This window comes from Macrobrachium nipponense, chromosome 3 (assembly GCF_015104395.2).
Source record: "Macrobrachium nipponense isolate FS-2020 chromosome 3, ASM1510439v2, whole genome shotgun sequence".
In the NCBI taxonomy this organism is placed as follows: domain Eukaryota; kingdom Metazoa; phylum Arthropoda; class Malacostraca; order Decapoda; family Palaemonidae; genus Macrobrachium; species Macrobrachium nipponense.
The window spans coordinates 91888791-91905091 of NC_087202.1; the positions used below are offsets into that span (position 1 = coordinate 91888791).

At 38.7% G+C, this 16301-nt stretch overlaps 1 protein-coding gene across 3 annotated transcripts in view; it reads right to left on the reverse strand.

Moving 5' to 3' along the window:
• Positions 1-15402, reverse strand: part of LOC135221889 (RNA binding protein fox-1 homolog 1-like) — a 192372-nt gene extending 176970 nt beyond the window's left edge. Inside the window, exon 1 of one of the 3 annotated variants that reach the window (XM_064259859.1) lies at positions 15196-15402. Coding sequence is in view for 1 of the 3 variants with exons in the window: in XM_064259856.1 (XP_064115926.1) it covers positions 2597-2611 (15 nt within the window). In the remaining 2 variants the exon portion in view is untranslated. Of the gene's footprint in view, positions 1-2596; positions 2631-14911; positions 15159-15195 lie in introns of those variants that run through there. The other 2 variants (XM_064259860.1, XM_064259856.1) reach the window with 2 other exon arrangements.
• Between the last annotated feature and the right edge of the window lie 899 nt (positions 15403-16301).

The following is a 16301-nucleotide window of genomic DNA, read 5'->3' on the forward strand; positions in this document are numbered from 1 at the left end:
ATTTCCTTTGTCTCCTCTTCGAAGCGGTAGACGATCCCGATGTTGAGGCAAAATTCTCCATCATACCACGTATACACTCTTACCACACACTGATCACACTTGGAGAAAGAAAAGGAATGAAAAATAAAAAATGAAATGGATAAAGAACGGGCAAACTGAAAAAACCGGCTTTAATGAGATAGACAGTAACACGTCTTATCTTAAAGGCGGTAGGAAAATAACTGATGGGTCACAGGTAGCCGTGGGCATTCTGGGTATACATGCCCCGTGACCTGGTATAGATGCCATTAGTCCCTGGATCTCACAAGTGTAATTTTAATTCTACCGGTTTCCAGCTTGGCGCTAGTAAATCCTAATGTTAAGACCGAAGGTTTGTTTCGTGTATGAACAAACCTAAGTATAGCACACCCAAGATGGAATAACATATGTTATTCCATCTTGAGCACACCTATCAACACGTTAAAATATTACGCAGATCCTCTATCCGCGCCCCCATACATCTAACTTTTTTGGCGTGGTGGATATTTAAACTGATCGTCCATTAAGCCTGAAGAAGAAGAAGAAGAAGAAGAAGAAGAAGAAGAAGAAGAAGAAGAAGAAGAAGAAGAAGAAGCAGCAGCAGCAGCAGCAGCTTGCGAGACAACATCCAACCATAATCATCATTTCGTTACACAACCAGGCAGTGCAAATATAATTAGGAAGCGGACAAGTAAATAACCAAATAAAAAAATAAACATTTGGGAAAACTGCTGGGATGACATTTGTCCCCTACCGACCCAGCAGCAACGGGTTGCACATCATTGTAGTACGATTCATGAAATTAGACAAATGGGAGACATATCTACAAGCACATCTAAGCAAAATAGTCTACCACTGTCCTAAGTTTGACTGATTTCTTGAAATGTACATGAGGAACTACGAGTGTGACAGAAACTCCTGTCATAAACACCTAAGCGTGATGGGGTACTTTCATTATCCACGTTGCACTGAACATCCTTCAACCATGTACATGAGTTGTGTGCGTGTGCGTAGAGGGAGATCATCCGTCTGTCACACTAATCAACTCTTATATGACTCAAACCAAACTGGGTGCAACGGTAGACTATAAAGCACAGAACTTGAATCTTGGCAATAACTTTTGATATGTAAGAGGTAAGGACACTAAACGTTAGTGGATCTGGTCATGGCCTTCAAGCTAAAAATGGCTGTCCAAACTTACATTGATGCAAGATGGTCTTCTTTTCTATGAACTGCAATTGCAACTTAAGGGGGAAAACTGATGGCGATCTCCCTTCATGTATATCCATGATGATCTACCTACCTCCGAAACAAAGTTTAACTGAAAACCTTTCAACTTTTCAAAGGAACTGTGATGAAACGGTATGTATGCTAGACGCACTACCGGAGAGAATGGTCGACTACATCCCATCAATCACATCTGACTACCTCCCGTCATACGCATCCATGCAGGAAGGTCTACCTGCAAACCAAGTTGCAAGACAAGTGTGTTTAACACACGATTTCCGTTCATGTACATCTGCGCAAGAGTGTCTACCTTAGTGCCAAGTTAAACTGAAAAACCCTCCAAGCAGCGTACAGGCTGAGATACCAATGTGTGACAGACGACTGACGGACCGACAAACGAAGAGGGAAACTATGGTCTCGCTGGCTTCACCGGTATGGAAACAAAAGAAACATATAATATTAAATCACAACACCATAGCCCAGTTAGTGTTAAATGTTTGTGAACATCTACTGAAGTACTCAACAGGAACCAGCTGCAATCAATAAACGCTCGAAGACCTGAGACAGAGGGATCAAAGTCACGTGCCTTCAAAGCAATTAACAGAGCAACGGTCAACTCTGGTATTATGTAATGTGGGACGACTATGTCATCAAACAAAAATATTCTGTAAATGCCAACTACAGGAAATGAAAAACGGCGCCACAGATATCTGAAAATTTCCAAGTGTCGAAAGATTTTTTTTTTATCAATAGTAACAGTATGAATGTAATATGTATACCTATGCCAGTACATGCGAGATAACTCGCCGACCGAGCAGGTGAAGAATATCTTCTTCCACACACTAATGATAAGACCATTACGCAATTACAAAACTGAGCGCAACTGAGGATTTTCATGCATTTAAGACCCACAAACACAATAAAGTGCGAGAATATGAAACCCAAAGGTCGTCTACAGATCAGGTGAAAAATCACTACTATAGGAGAAAACAGCAACATTACATTTTTTTAGTTTCTTTACAAGACCAAATAAATGGCAATAATAAAATGGCCCTCACAAACATTTAGGCTGACATATTGAAGTTCATCATCATGGAAAATCCAACCTTTACACAAAATGAACGTGAATATGCACACTGAAAATGACAGTAAATGGTAAATCAAATTACGTATGGAAAATCATTAATGGAAAATCATTGGTTACATTAAAGTTAATATTCGCTTGATACAATAATCCCAATAATATGACAGAGCAATGCATTAAAAGAGAGAGAGAGAGAGAGAGAGAGAGAGAGAGAGAGAGAGAGAGAGAGAGAGAGAGAGAGAGAGAGAGAGAGATTCCATTACTCACGCAATTAGTCGACATACTGGGCTAGCCTATGACTCGGGAGGGCCAATACGTACCTGTAAAAAAAAATGAGAAGCCGGTTATTACTATTGCAAGAAGAAAAGTATAGATTCAGTAACGATAAAGATTAAATAACCCTTAATTAGCATTACGTTAGGTGGCCTGAAACTACTACATGAAGGCGACACGTAAACAAAGCCGCCATTATATTATTTATATACGGAGCTAATGGATGCTATGTATACAACCATTGTGCCATACAACTCAAACAATTTTCTCTAATCATCTTAACCTCATGGTTTCCTGAAATTTCTCTATGGATGGTGAAAAAAAAAAAAAACTTATATCTACTGCATCGGTTGTGCCTTTCCGTGGAATATGGTACAAGTTGTGAAGGGTTACACACAACTATCAATATCGTTCTCCCAATTTTGGTGAAATAGACAAATAACCTAAAGGGCAGTATTTATCATTTATGGAACTGGACACCGAGCTTTCATGCATTCGACCAGAACACTCTTTCAACGAAGGAATACATAACCTGCTATCTGCATGCCTTTGGAAAACGAAAATGGCCTTCATCGCTGGACATACTTTTGATTTACTCCACTGGTGACGCTTGACACTTTCCAAGAGAGCAATCTGACAATTCAGCCAGCCACAGCAGGAACGGGAGCACACTTAACCAATCAACTAGGCTCAGTGCAGCAAAGGTATTCAACTATAAGACAAACCCTGTCCGAATTTCCCTCAGGTGTTGATTTGACACAAGTGTGCCGCAATATGGTCATGATAGTCACATTGAGGCAAAACCGATAAGTATCACACCACTGGAGTGACGTCGATTTTATTACAAGCTTTCAGTACATTTGAAGTTTATGATGGCTGGCTTGATCTTTACATACAAGAAGAGACTGGTTGTTGGAGTAAACAAAACATCTCTTTGGTATTTATTATGGTTAAACTGCAGAAACTCTCATCGGTTAAAATAAAGATTACTACAGTATTCCTTATACTCTAGCAAACAGTGGGCTTTTGTTACGTTCTATGAATCTCTATAGCCATTCAGGAAAAGATGTTGGGTGCAATTAATTTCACAGTATTTGAAAAATACTGTAGGCTAAAACAAAGTCACTTTTCACAGTAGTAAGACAACAATTCCCACTTATGCGGAGATCTGAGGGAGGGGTTGAATAAACCCAAAAGCCCCAGTCCAAACAACAACATATATCTTCACGGAAGATGTCCTTCAAATGCAAATTGAGTGAAAAGTTAGGGTGGCTAAGGCTTAAGAGAAGGTAACAAGCTATCAAGCAAGAAGAGGCATAAATGTAAGGGTGACGCCAAGGCAGAGAGAGAATTGACTGCTAAAAGCAACCGTCAAGAGCCTCCTCTCCCTTTCATTCAAAATTCAGCTGATCCTCATCATGACAACATCAGCCTTTTTGGCAGAGGAGGACCTTCAGTAAAAGTTGCGTTCTTTAAACTTGTTCTCTATTGTCAATTTACGCATCTGCATTGCAAAGGTAAAAGCAGCAGCAAACAGCTTTCGGTCTTAATATGTAGGTTTACTTCCACCTACGTCCTTATAAGGTTTTCTTTGAAAGAAATGGAACCCTCTGTTAGTTTTACTCACAGTCCAGCCTCATCGATCTGCATTTCATTTCCAGTCTGTGCCAAGCAGCTCCACCCCAAAGAGCTCGGCAGATTTGTCAGGGAAAAAAATGTTACTGCAGTATTCCGAGTTCGAGAGCTAGTCTAAAAACACGGTATAAGGAATGAATACAAAAGAACTGTTTTGAAACATAAAACCTCAAATTTCATCTAAAAACAACGTGTTCAACATCAAGAAAATACAAATAGGTTTTGTGTGTTCTTCACACGTTTTACATGATAACCAACAACACAAACAGACAGCAGTAGACTGGGAACACACAGCCACCAAGCCACATCGCAAAAGCGAGGCAACCCATCATATTGTCACGTACTGAACGACTGACAACACCTGTGGAAAAACTATCAAGTATACTTTTACAGCACTTCCCGTTACGTCAACTAATAGCTTAGCCACATTTTCGCTTGGCACGGTCACCAATGCCTTTTCGACATAAACATCAGGCAAATAAATATATTTACGTATATACATTGGTATATAATTTTCTATTACGCCTTTTCTTCTTTGCAAGACGTGGCTCTTGACGACTGTGGTTTCTGGGAAGAAGTTGCTCGAACCACGTTATTTTCCAAACCCGTTATGAACCACCAGAGTCGACTAAATCTAGGTACATAATTTATTGACTGGGTCAAATTATACTCAGAGGGCTGTTTTCGCTTGGTGAACAACGAAAGTATTAATCACCGACTGGCAGCCATGCAGACACACCGACTATTATATATATATATATAGATATATATATATATATATATATATATATATATATATATATATATAGTCACACATACATGTGGCTTTTTAATACTCGTAAACATTAGGCTACAGACCTTTTATTGTTCAATTCATAATACCTTGGGAATAACCAAAATCCAAAGGGAATCATAATTGGAAAGTGCATCTACCTTAGCCAGAATTCGATCGAACCTGGCCCTTTGGAGAGAGAGAGAGAGAGAGAGAGAGAGAGAGAGAGAGAGAGAGAGAGAGAGAGACTTTGACCACTCGGCTATGGCCGTGCCAGATTATGCCAAGTTATAGTCAGGTGAATAACAACTATATTTGTAGATAGTTAGCCGTATTTTACGGCGGTGCCGTAACTTTGTAACAGAGCACTGGGTTCTCGTTTTCATGGTCCGTGTTTCGATCCTGACAAGCCACCTACTAGTATACCATAATATCTTGCCGAGTACAAGTAGGCTTTAACTTTTCAGGCCCCATCCCCTTAATAAGGGGGAAAAAATGGGGGTCAAATAAATTACAAATTATTATTTTCTAAATTAAGAAGGAGAGAGAGAGAGAAGAGGAGAGGAGGTAGAGGATTTTGCGAGGAATGAGAAGGATGAATGGAGGAGAGAGAGAGAGAAGAGACGAGAGAGAGAAGAGAGAGAGAGGAGAGAGAGGAGAGAGAGAGAGAGAGGAGAGAGAGAATTTAACTCATTTATCGATCGCGACGCAGAGAGATTGCGGCATTCTAACCTCCTCTTCTCCCTGATCAAATATTCACTGTGAGCATCCCCTTAACCCTTCCTGGTGCATCTCAAACAGCAGAGCAAGAGGCGCTGCTGTTGCTCCATCTCTCGGATGCAGCAGCATAAACACTCAGCTACTTGCGCGAAACAAAACAGCCATTATTAATCCCAAACACAACTACGCACTGAGTTTAACGTTTATCCACAATGACGATGAACACCTAATTTCGGTACCACAAGTCATAACAGCCTAAAAGAAAAGTTATGAGAAAAATAATGAACGATCACTCTACATATTTCCTAGTATCCTTTTTAACCTGATTGAGCGCAAACCTATCTTCGCATTAGTCCCTATTTATGTATGCAAATAAATTCTGCCAATAAATTACTCAATGGCAGCTGACAAATCAGCTATGGCTAAATAACATTACACGAGAGGATACGCGTAACTTCGACATGAAGCTAAAGCAAGCATCACCTGATCTTTTTATAGCCTAGTCGAGTCAATTTACCTGAAGAGAAGCAGTATCTATTGTGCAACATCAGACACTAGAGCAATTATTTTCAATGAGAAAGCAATTCCACCTCCTTGAATGGATAATGGAGCTACAAAGAGTGTAAGGCACATGGTAGTACGATTTAGAAAATAAGGCCTCACCTCCAAGTAACTAATCACTTGACAGTGAATTATGTTAATGCTCGCTAGTATAACCAGAAATATTAACAATGGTAAAAAATTTCTAAATTTCTAGTGGCAGTAGTGCAAATGACTACATCAAGAGAATGGCCGTAGCATGAGCTTAAACTCTCTCTCTCCTTTTAACCTAGAGGTTTCAATCCACCTGTTTTCACTGAGCAAGTGTCCTAACACTTGCCAATGCTTTATGAACTAAATCAATTCCCCGGGCTAGTTTATTCATAACCCGAACAGTAATCTTGAGAGTGCAACACAACATCAGTGATGAATCTTTAGCTTGCAGGTACAGTAAACAATGCCTTATCTAATACGATTCTGACAGGCAAGTTATAAATCGCATATATTTATGACAAAAATTATAAAACAAAAAGAGCCACAAAAAAGGGACGCAATTTTCTATGGCAAAAGTATTGTTGCCTACACAAACGGAAATTTTACACCCCGCCCCTCAACATATAACCAAACACACATATACACAAACACACACACACACACACACACATATATATAGAAATATATATATATATATATATATAGAAATATATATATATATATATATATATATATATATATATATATATATATATATATATATATATAGTTTTTGTTTTACATGAGCTAAGAAAACTTCCACAAAAATACATCGTCTTTTAGGATGAAGTTTAAAGCAGAGCAAAGCAGCGCAAAGCAGAGGCATCAGGATGAGGTAAATAGGAACCTTCCTTCGCGAGGGACTTTCCGGTAAACTTGTCGTGGCGGACGGAAGAAAGAAATTAGCCTGAGCAGAAGTGTAACGAGCAGCCAGTTAGTTTCGCTACAAAACCGGCGAACCTAATTGCCAGGTTGAACTTCAAAGAATTTACAGATCAACGATTGTTTAATATTTTACCGAAAAAGGCAGCTCAACTATAATCTGAGTTTCGAAACACGGTGCGCCCTTTTAGCTATTTGGAGTTGGTGGGGGTGGTGGCGACGAAGAGAGGGGGAAATGGCATTTGTCTTTTGGGATGAGACAAGGAAGGCACAACTGGCTTAGATTTTAACGGAATGTGCCGAACTATCCGGCCGTCCTCGTGTAGGAGTCGAACCTAGATTCAATGACCTGCAAAGCGAACCTACTACCGACTGAACCATCTGTATACATAAGCGCCCTCTTGTGAAAATCCGTTGGATACTGAATGAAAACATGATCAATAACATTTGAAATACAGAATGGTCCACATGAAAGATTCTCCCCCACCAATGTACTGTACCGTATGAGCGACATGTCCGGAAAAAAAAAAAAAAAAAAAAAAAAGTCTTAAAAATGGACACAAGCTAAATCTGCGACTGCTCAACCCGCCTCCTAATATAAGCGCAACATGGCCGACACTCCAGCTCCGTATCCTTCAAGAAATGGAGTTTAGCCTCTCATACCCTGTTGAGAAGTTAAAATTCTGTAGAGCTTAATTTACTCCAGCAACAACACGATACCGAATTCACAAAAGAACAGACAACACAAGAATACTAAAAAAAAAATCTTGTCCAAAAGCAGGGGAAAGAGAGGAACCAGCGAAGCGAGAACAGCGCAGCTCCTACTACCAAGTCTACCGTCATGGGAAACTAAGGACCGGAAACCCCACAAGGCAAGAAAGCTCCTGGTGATCAAGGACTATTTCCGTTGTCAATAACGTTCGAAGAGACAGCGCTCTCTACATATTCGTGGAAAATAATGACTCCGTATGTAATGAGAATCAAAACGAAAACAATTTATGGAAACTAAGAAAATTCCCAGAAATAAAGAAAAAATACAAATGTTTACCATCAAATCTCTCAACTGACTGGCCAAAAGACTGAGAACCCGAAATCTAAAATGAAGCGAATGTGTATTATCTCAAGAGCCAGTAGTGACATCGTCACAACAAGGACACAATTGCAGAATAAAGGCCCCCAGAAAAGGAAATGTGGCCACAAAACTGGCTCAGTTCCACGCACAAGCGCAGACAGGAGAGCAACAATGATCATAGTGCACGCTTGGGTTGGCCCACACCGGAAACAATTTAGCACATGAACACGGTAACAACACACACACTCACTCCGGACGAGGGGGCTATCGCACGATACACAACAGACACCGACACGCGCGTTATATACATACATACATATACATTCATATATGAATATATAATACACACGCATAAATATATATATATATATATATATATCATATAATGCTACTGGAATGTTAGTTCTTCACAGTATATACTCAAAGAAATACGGTTTCCTTAATTTTTAACGTATATTCTGTATTTTCACAAAATCGTGATCAATTAATACCAATAGCCTGGACTGCTACAAAGCATAATAAAGTAAGCTGCAAAACCTACAAGTTAAGCTCAAGCTCACCTAGGAACAGGTTTACCCCCTTTTACTGTTCGAGTAGCACTGGTTTTTAATTAAACTAGAATAGTTAATAAACTAACGCGAGCTAACACAACTAGATATCCGATGTGATTAAAAGACCTACTATGATAATACAGCCAACGAATGGTGACAACGGAAGAACAGTTAATGCATTTCCATTACTGGTTTTATATCCTTTAAATGTGCACAGCCCAAGATTTAACAATAAGCTCCCAATTGATATCCGGAGGACTGAAGATAGATTCTTTCAAGAATTCCCCTTTCGGCCTCCCGCAAGTGCCGTTGAGGGGTATAAGTATCGATGGTGGGACTCGGCCCTCTATAGCTTTGTTGATCAGATGACTAATGGCATATCAAAGGTGTTATGGCCGCAAGAATATATATCTTTTACATGATGGAGCAAAGTGTAATTCACCTTTTCAGCCACCAATAACCTAAAAGTACATATCGTTTTACCAACCTCAGGAGGCTGTACAAAAGGTAGGTCCCACTGTTAAACCTGGATGTCTCAACGAAGATCAAAATTAGTCCATTTTTTTTAGAAGTGTGACCTATGTGCTCCCCTGGGATGCACCAGAAGCGAACCACTAATCTTAATCAGGGATCCATGATTCCCTTCGGAATCGCCAAAGAAATGCTTTATATATTAATCTAACTTACTACGATTTTGAAAATAGTCAGCTCAAGCTGCTACTTGATGCAATTTCTGTCACTGGAACAGAACAAGTCTTCCCTCGGTTTGGCCGATGAGTCCTCCCCTGGAATTTCTGTAGAATCTTATGACTTCGGAAAGCAACAACTCTGACCTCAACAGAATCTAAGAGTGAAGTCAGGATTGATATGACGGAAATGAGAAGACCACATGAGGACAACAGGATAAAATATGGGCAAGGTTGAAGGCCAGGAGGTGCATAGATTAGACCCGAGCACGTAATATATATTCCATGATCGAGTCATACGGACAGCAAGGCAGGTCTGTGAATATAAAAGGTTAGGAGGAGAAAAAAAAATTAAAAGTGATATAATGGCATACAATTACTTGAAAGGAGGGAGTACAGGTATACAGGTGGATATGTAAGGCAACCAAGAATGTGAGAAAGAAAAAGAAGGCAAGGTGATGAAACAGAAGGCAGAAATTGAAAGAGGTTTAAGAATGCTTGTGGAAGTGCCTGCTGAAGACTTGAGGAGGGTACTTAAAAGGTTGACAAATGAAAGCTAGGAAGATTAGATAATAGTTTCGTTGAGTTATCGGCCATAGTTGTTATACAGAGAAATCTGAGCATAGGGGCAAGTTAACGAACAACTGGATCTTCAGAACAGATGATGCAATGGTAAAATGCTATCTGAAGTACATGCAGTCGTAATTTAATGGAGTAAATGTTGTGAAGAATTTTTAATAAGGAATGATGCAGTAGATGGAGAGGTTTAAACTAGGAATAGCTAATTATGGAAGAACTATTGCGGGCATAAAGCGCCCAGTTTAGCCTCCTATAACCGCGAGGCATACGGTATTTTCCGAGCTCTCAAATTTGCTAGAATAATTTTTTTTTAATAGTGCATTAAAGCAACTGGAGTAAGGCCTTTAACTTCCTAAACTCTTAAACAAAACCTTCTGGTTATAACCAAACTTAGCAACTGTTATTATATCTGATCATCCTTCCAAAAAGCTCTGGACAACCATAAGAGATTTATTTTCTGTGTCTAATGTACGGGCTAAATCTGCAACTTTTTTTCACTACTGGTGACCTTCAACGGATATGACTTCAAAGCAAATTTTAAATGTCAATCTTAGAAAGCATGGGAGAGCCCTTAATGCATCGTTAAATACCTCCAGAACGTCTCAAGCTTTGCGTGACTTCGCCATTTTCCGGAACATTTTCTTCAAGTAGTCATAGTATTCCAGGTGATTATGTCTTGAAAAACTATTACTGTAAATATATCACGTGTGTGTATGTAATTTTGCTCGGTAATAAAAGATGCAGAAAATTGCAAGTGTGTAGTAATAATTTAATACACAAATGCGAATAGTATGTAGTGCAAGAACTTAATATAGGTAGGGGTGGAAGATAATGGTAGAAGAACCTTCAAAGTGCAAATCGAAAACCATAAATCTGCCAAGGTAATGTCCAACGACCGAAAGTGTAATTAATAGAGCCAAGACACTACTGAATTTTCATGGATTATGAAAAAACTGGAATACCGAGTATCTCGCAAAGTGCGATAACAAAAACTGAATACAATGAAGAACACAAGAGTTTGACAAATGAAAAAAAGATGGCTAAAAATAACTCCAGCAAATAATAAAAAATCCATATGAAACCAGTAAAAAATAACGAATTACAGGAAAGCAAATGTGAGGAACTTTGTATTTATTGAACACGTAATTATGACATCAAAAAAAATTAAATGTAGTTAAAGTAGGGCACTATCAACTAAGAACTGATCAACCAAATCATGGAATAAATTACAGGCATTAATATAAATGGATGTCAAAATACCAATGAATGAATTTCAAAGGAACAAAATAAAGCACATCCTTGCTGACCTTCGACAAACTATTAAAGGAAGGCTCGGATGCTGTACGTAACACGTGCTTCTCAGACTATAAATCTGAAAACAATAGATCTAATACACAAAAGAAAGTATAGAATAAATAAAGCCATGAACTAAAAAGTATATGGCAAAATGCAATAGAAAAAAAAAAACAGACGGGGGCAAGGGCCATAAAAAAAAAAAAAAAAAAAAAAAAATTGAAATACAAGGAACCCTTGCCATATCCCTGCCCAAGAACGTTACAGATGCGAATAAGTGAGACATCATAGATGAGAGTCATATATATCCAAAATCCAATATGTCACTTATGGAAAAGTTATTCAAGGGCTTTATCAGCCGTGACAAGTACAAAAAGGTCAGCCGAACATACAATATGAGGACCTCCAAAAGTAAATCTCTCTCTATATATATATATATATATATATATATATATATATATATATATATATATATATATATATATATATATATACACACACACCCCAGACATGCACGTTCTCCACAGAACAACTAAAAGAAATTACTGATGACAAACACTAAAAAATCAGTGAGAATCACCTGATCCATGTAATTCTAGTCACAAAATAAATAAATAAATGAAACAGCACCATGTGATTATGCATAGGAATGCATGCCTGTGGACTAGCAAATCTTGTTACAAGAGGAGAAACCTTACCTCAAACAAAGTGCCATAAAACCATCCTAAGCCACTTAACCTAATCCATTCCGAAAACAGTTATGCATAGACCATGATCTCTTGGATGGATATTTCATGGCAAAAGAATTCATACATGTAAACCAAAACCGAACATTTCCTTTCTTTCATGATTTTAGTTATCATAATATTACATCCAAAATTACCCAATTTACTAAAAGCAAACCTGATTGGTTCTGCCATTCCCAAATCAAGTTAATGTACAGCCATCCAACTAACTTTAAACTGGCGTTCCTTGCGGGAATGGAGAATATGGTATTACCAAGCCATTACATACCAACAAACACTGCACGAGAAGACCCTAAGGTCTGCGAACGTCACCATCCTTAAACAATCCACCTCATGGCTAGTTGAAGAAATCTATAACTAACCCCGAATTTTATATACTGCACAACATTATGATGGGCACTTGTACAATTTCTTTCTTCTTCAACGATAATGATTTCCAGCAAACACACACAGGTGACAGGAAATCGTACTTTTGATTCCTGTAAAACATATACACTTTAAAAAGATGATCCATTCTCTTTCACTAACCCTACCAGCGCCAGAAACCCACTCAAACGGAATTTTATCTTTATTTCAGGTATGGATGAATCTTTACTATTTTCAATAAAGGGTATTAACAAGAAGACAAACCGTAAAACCACTGAACCAAGCGCTACTTGTTTCCTTGGTGGAATATACTTAGGAAAATGGTGGGGAAGCCTACGTTTTTCCGTTGTTTTATTAAGCGCCATATCCTTGTTTCAGAAGTTGATACAACAAATAAATTTGATTTAAAATGCCTAACGAAGGAAAAAGTAATGAAACCAAGATATGAAGCTAAAACTAAGCGTAGCTCAACAAATATACACACACACAAGTCTGGACATCAGCAGCCAAATTCGTGAGGAAAACCGCTTACAACAGAAAGGGGTGGTATGTTTATCATCTACTTGGGCAAATAAATAAGATGTTTCGGGCCGCACTACCTGGCTTTTCTATTTTCCAAACTTATTTCGAATCGACTCTCAGTCCCGTCCCTCCTCCTTACTCATCGGGGACACCCCTTTTTATTTCCTCGATATGGCTGAACAGCTTTCCTCAATACTTTTTTGTATTTGACTAATTTTAGTGTTACACGCGTTTCAATACGTTGTAGAAATAAACTTAAAAACAACAGAGCTACCCAAATCCCATACTTTCTATATAAATAGTAATCGACGGTTAAAGAATCTCATGCCTTAGGGGGAAACACGCCATTTGACCTCCACTGACGAACAACCGTATGAAAAATAATGAGTAAAATTCCAAAAACTGCAGCCATATCATCCTTAGGAAAAAAAGAAATGGAAGTTCGTATAGAGGAACTTCTTTCCATCAATACATACTCATAGTTATTAACACCAAACCCTACTACTATGCCCTTAAGTTCCAGTGATAATGCATATTCCTAAGAGATTCGTACACCACGTGGTCGAGACGCATCATGGGCGAGGACAGGAGAGAGAGAGAGAGAGAGAGAGAGAGAGAGAGAGAGAGAGAGAGAGACTGGGTATGTGTGTATTTGATGGGTTGAACGAGGGGTGGGGGTCGAGGAAGCAGAGAAAGGGGGGTAGAAAGGGATTCAGCGAGGAAGATGGGGTGGTAAATGGCGTGGGTTTGGGAGGGAGAGAGGGAACCCGCAGCCTCCCAGTCCTGCCTCCACAACGTCTTCCTTCTCTGCTTTACTGCATCGTTCCCTTTTATATCTCAAAGGGGCCCAAGGTTCTTTTTTTACGTAGTTCGAAGCAACATTTGCCTCTATGCATCGGCCAAGCTTTAAACGACACTGCCGTTTTCGAAAAGACCACACCCCTCAAAAAACCAACTGGTATACACAACAGTCGCAATCATACCAACAGCATCTTTTAAAATTTTCACTTCACATGAACCGATGCCTGTGAACGTTAGGAATCCGGGATATAAAAAATTAAATACCACAACACTAATAAAGACTCCTATAATAAACATACACACACACAATATATATATATATATATATATATATATATATATATATATATATATATATATATAACCTCATGAAACTACTACTTTGCATTGAGCTATTTAGTTATCAAATGCGGCCGGGCACAGGTTTCTATACTGTAACACGGGAAGTAATCACAAAGATTCTTGCTACAGAACCAAATCTCTAACTACGATATGGTTTGATTTTTTAAACCTTAAAGATGTTAGTCATATAAAATGGAAGATTTTAGAAATGGGCTAAACAGCAACCCATAAGGATCATAGTTTCACTACATAATATTGTAAAACCGAAAATACGCGCTTAATGGCGCTCTCTTCCTCGGATAACAAACTCGTTCGCCTTCACAGAACAAGCCTGTGTGAGGGCGAGGATTCTCCACATACCAAAAAAAACCTTCAAATCGTATGTACTTGTTTTGTAGAATGGTAAGTCATGAGCATGTATGTATTAATAATATAATAAATATATATATATATATATATATATATTAATATATATATATATATATATAGCTAAGAGAAATACTCAAAAAGCAATAAAACAGAAAACGCTAATCAAAACACCATCGAGAGTGATGGATACAAAATAGCACTTTTCAATGCAAGGGCTCAAGGCCTAACACTGATCGCTGCACTGTGCACACGAAATTCCAATAATCCACACACCATTGCATCCTAAAGAAGACGTGTTCGAATATATCAAAGGCTTACTGATGTCTTACACGACAGAATTAGAGCAAGAATTTATTTCCTAGAATAATTGAACTGAACAATTTTCACTTCCACCACTAACTTGCTCTTGCGCATCTCTTCGCAGAGGAAGAAGGATTCGAGTATTATTGTCTAGTTGTCTAAGGTCGCCGTTACTTGACGACACTTCGTCATTTTGATTTCCTTCACATATCACAACCACTTTAAAACAACAAGACGTTCGTCCATTTGTTTGAGCAAAACGCCTAAAAAAGCATCGTATGATCCAAATGTGAGCAGCAGTCTGTCTGTATGACTGCTTGATGATGACTCCAGTGCTGCTGCTGATCTGACTGACGCACTGCGATTCCAAAAAGGAATACTTACTGGGTAGTAGGCGGGGGGCACCTGCGGTGGCAGGGGAAATACGCTGGAAGCCCACAGTTTGCCGGTTTGCAAGAAACGTCACGAAATCAAAATCTGTGCCACGAAGTGTGGCTGGAGTGACTAGAGGATGAGTATTAAGACGACACTTTACGTGGCTGCACACAACACTGACTGAGCACAGTCACTCACTCACTGGCGGAGGGACTTGCACTCAGCCGATCAATGGACGACGAACACCACTCCCCTCCGCTGACAAAACTAGATCCCTCCCAATAACCCATTTCTTTTTTAACACTAGCGTTTGCTTTTTACAATGACACAAACTGGGCATTATTCAGTTGCACAAATAAGTGCAACATATCTTTGTAGGTACTAATGATGCCAATTAAAATGAAGAAAAACGTTTCCCATGTACGTTGTTTCAGTACTCGTACACAGGCAGCGCGGTTATCGTGGGTAAACCTACGACGTCCAGTGGAATGGTCCACCAAGTCTTGCTTCTTAGAGCCTGGTTATCGTTAACGTTTAAAGAGTATTTATCTTTGGCGATAAATAATTTAAAGGGCTAATTTCACTATTGGTCATCATGCCACAGCATATATATACCCAATCCCTTTAATTAGATTGACATTGAAAAGCGAAGCGCTTCCTTAGAGCTTCTCTCTCTCTCTCTCTCTCTCTCTCTCTCTCTCTCTCTCTCCTCTCTCTCTCTCTCTCAACGATTAACTGGAAACTTTCAGGTCACAGAGACACAAAACGCTAAAGGAAACACAAGAAGGAATTTAGAATCTTATATACCTGCAAACTACAATGCATATCTTAACACAGCTTCCGATATCGATAATTTTGAAAAATATCACGAGCATCACTTAATTTTGAGCATGGCAACGTTAAACCATAATGCCACTTTGTGGCTATGAAAAATTATAAAAATAATGTCTCAGTACTGCGTAAAATTCACGTTCAAGCATTCACCCAAAATAAAAAGATGCGGAAAGAACATGTGTTTATGTCATTTGCCTTACACTAAGCAATTGCAGATAAGGTAGGTTAATCATTGTTATATGTACTTATATCAGAATATATAAATGCCAGTATTTGCCTAA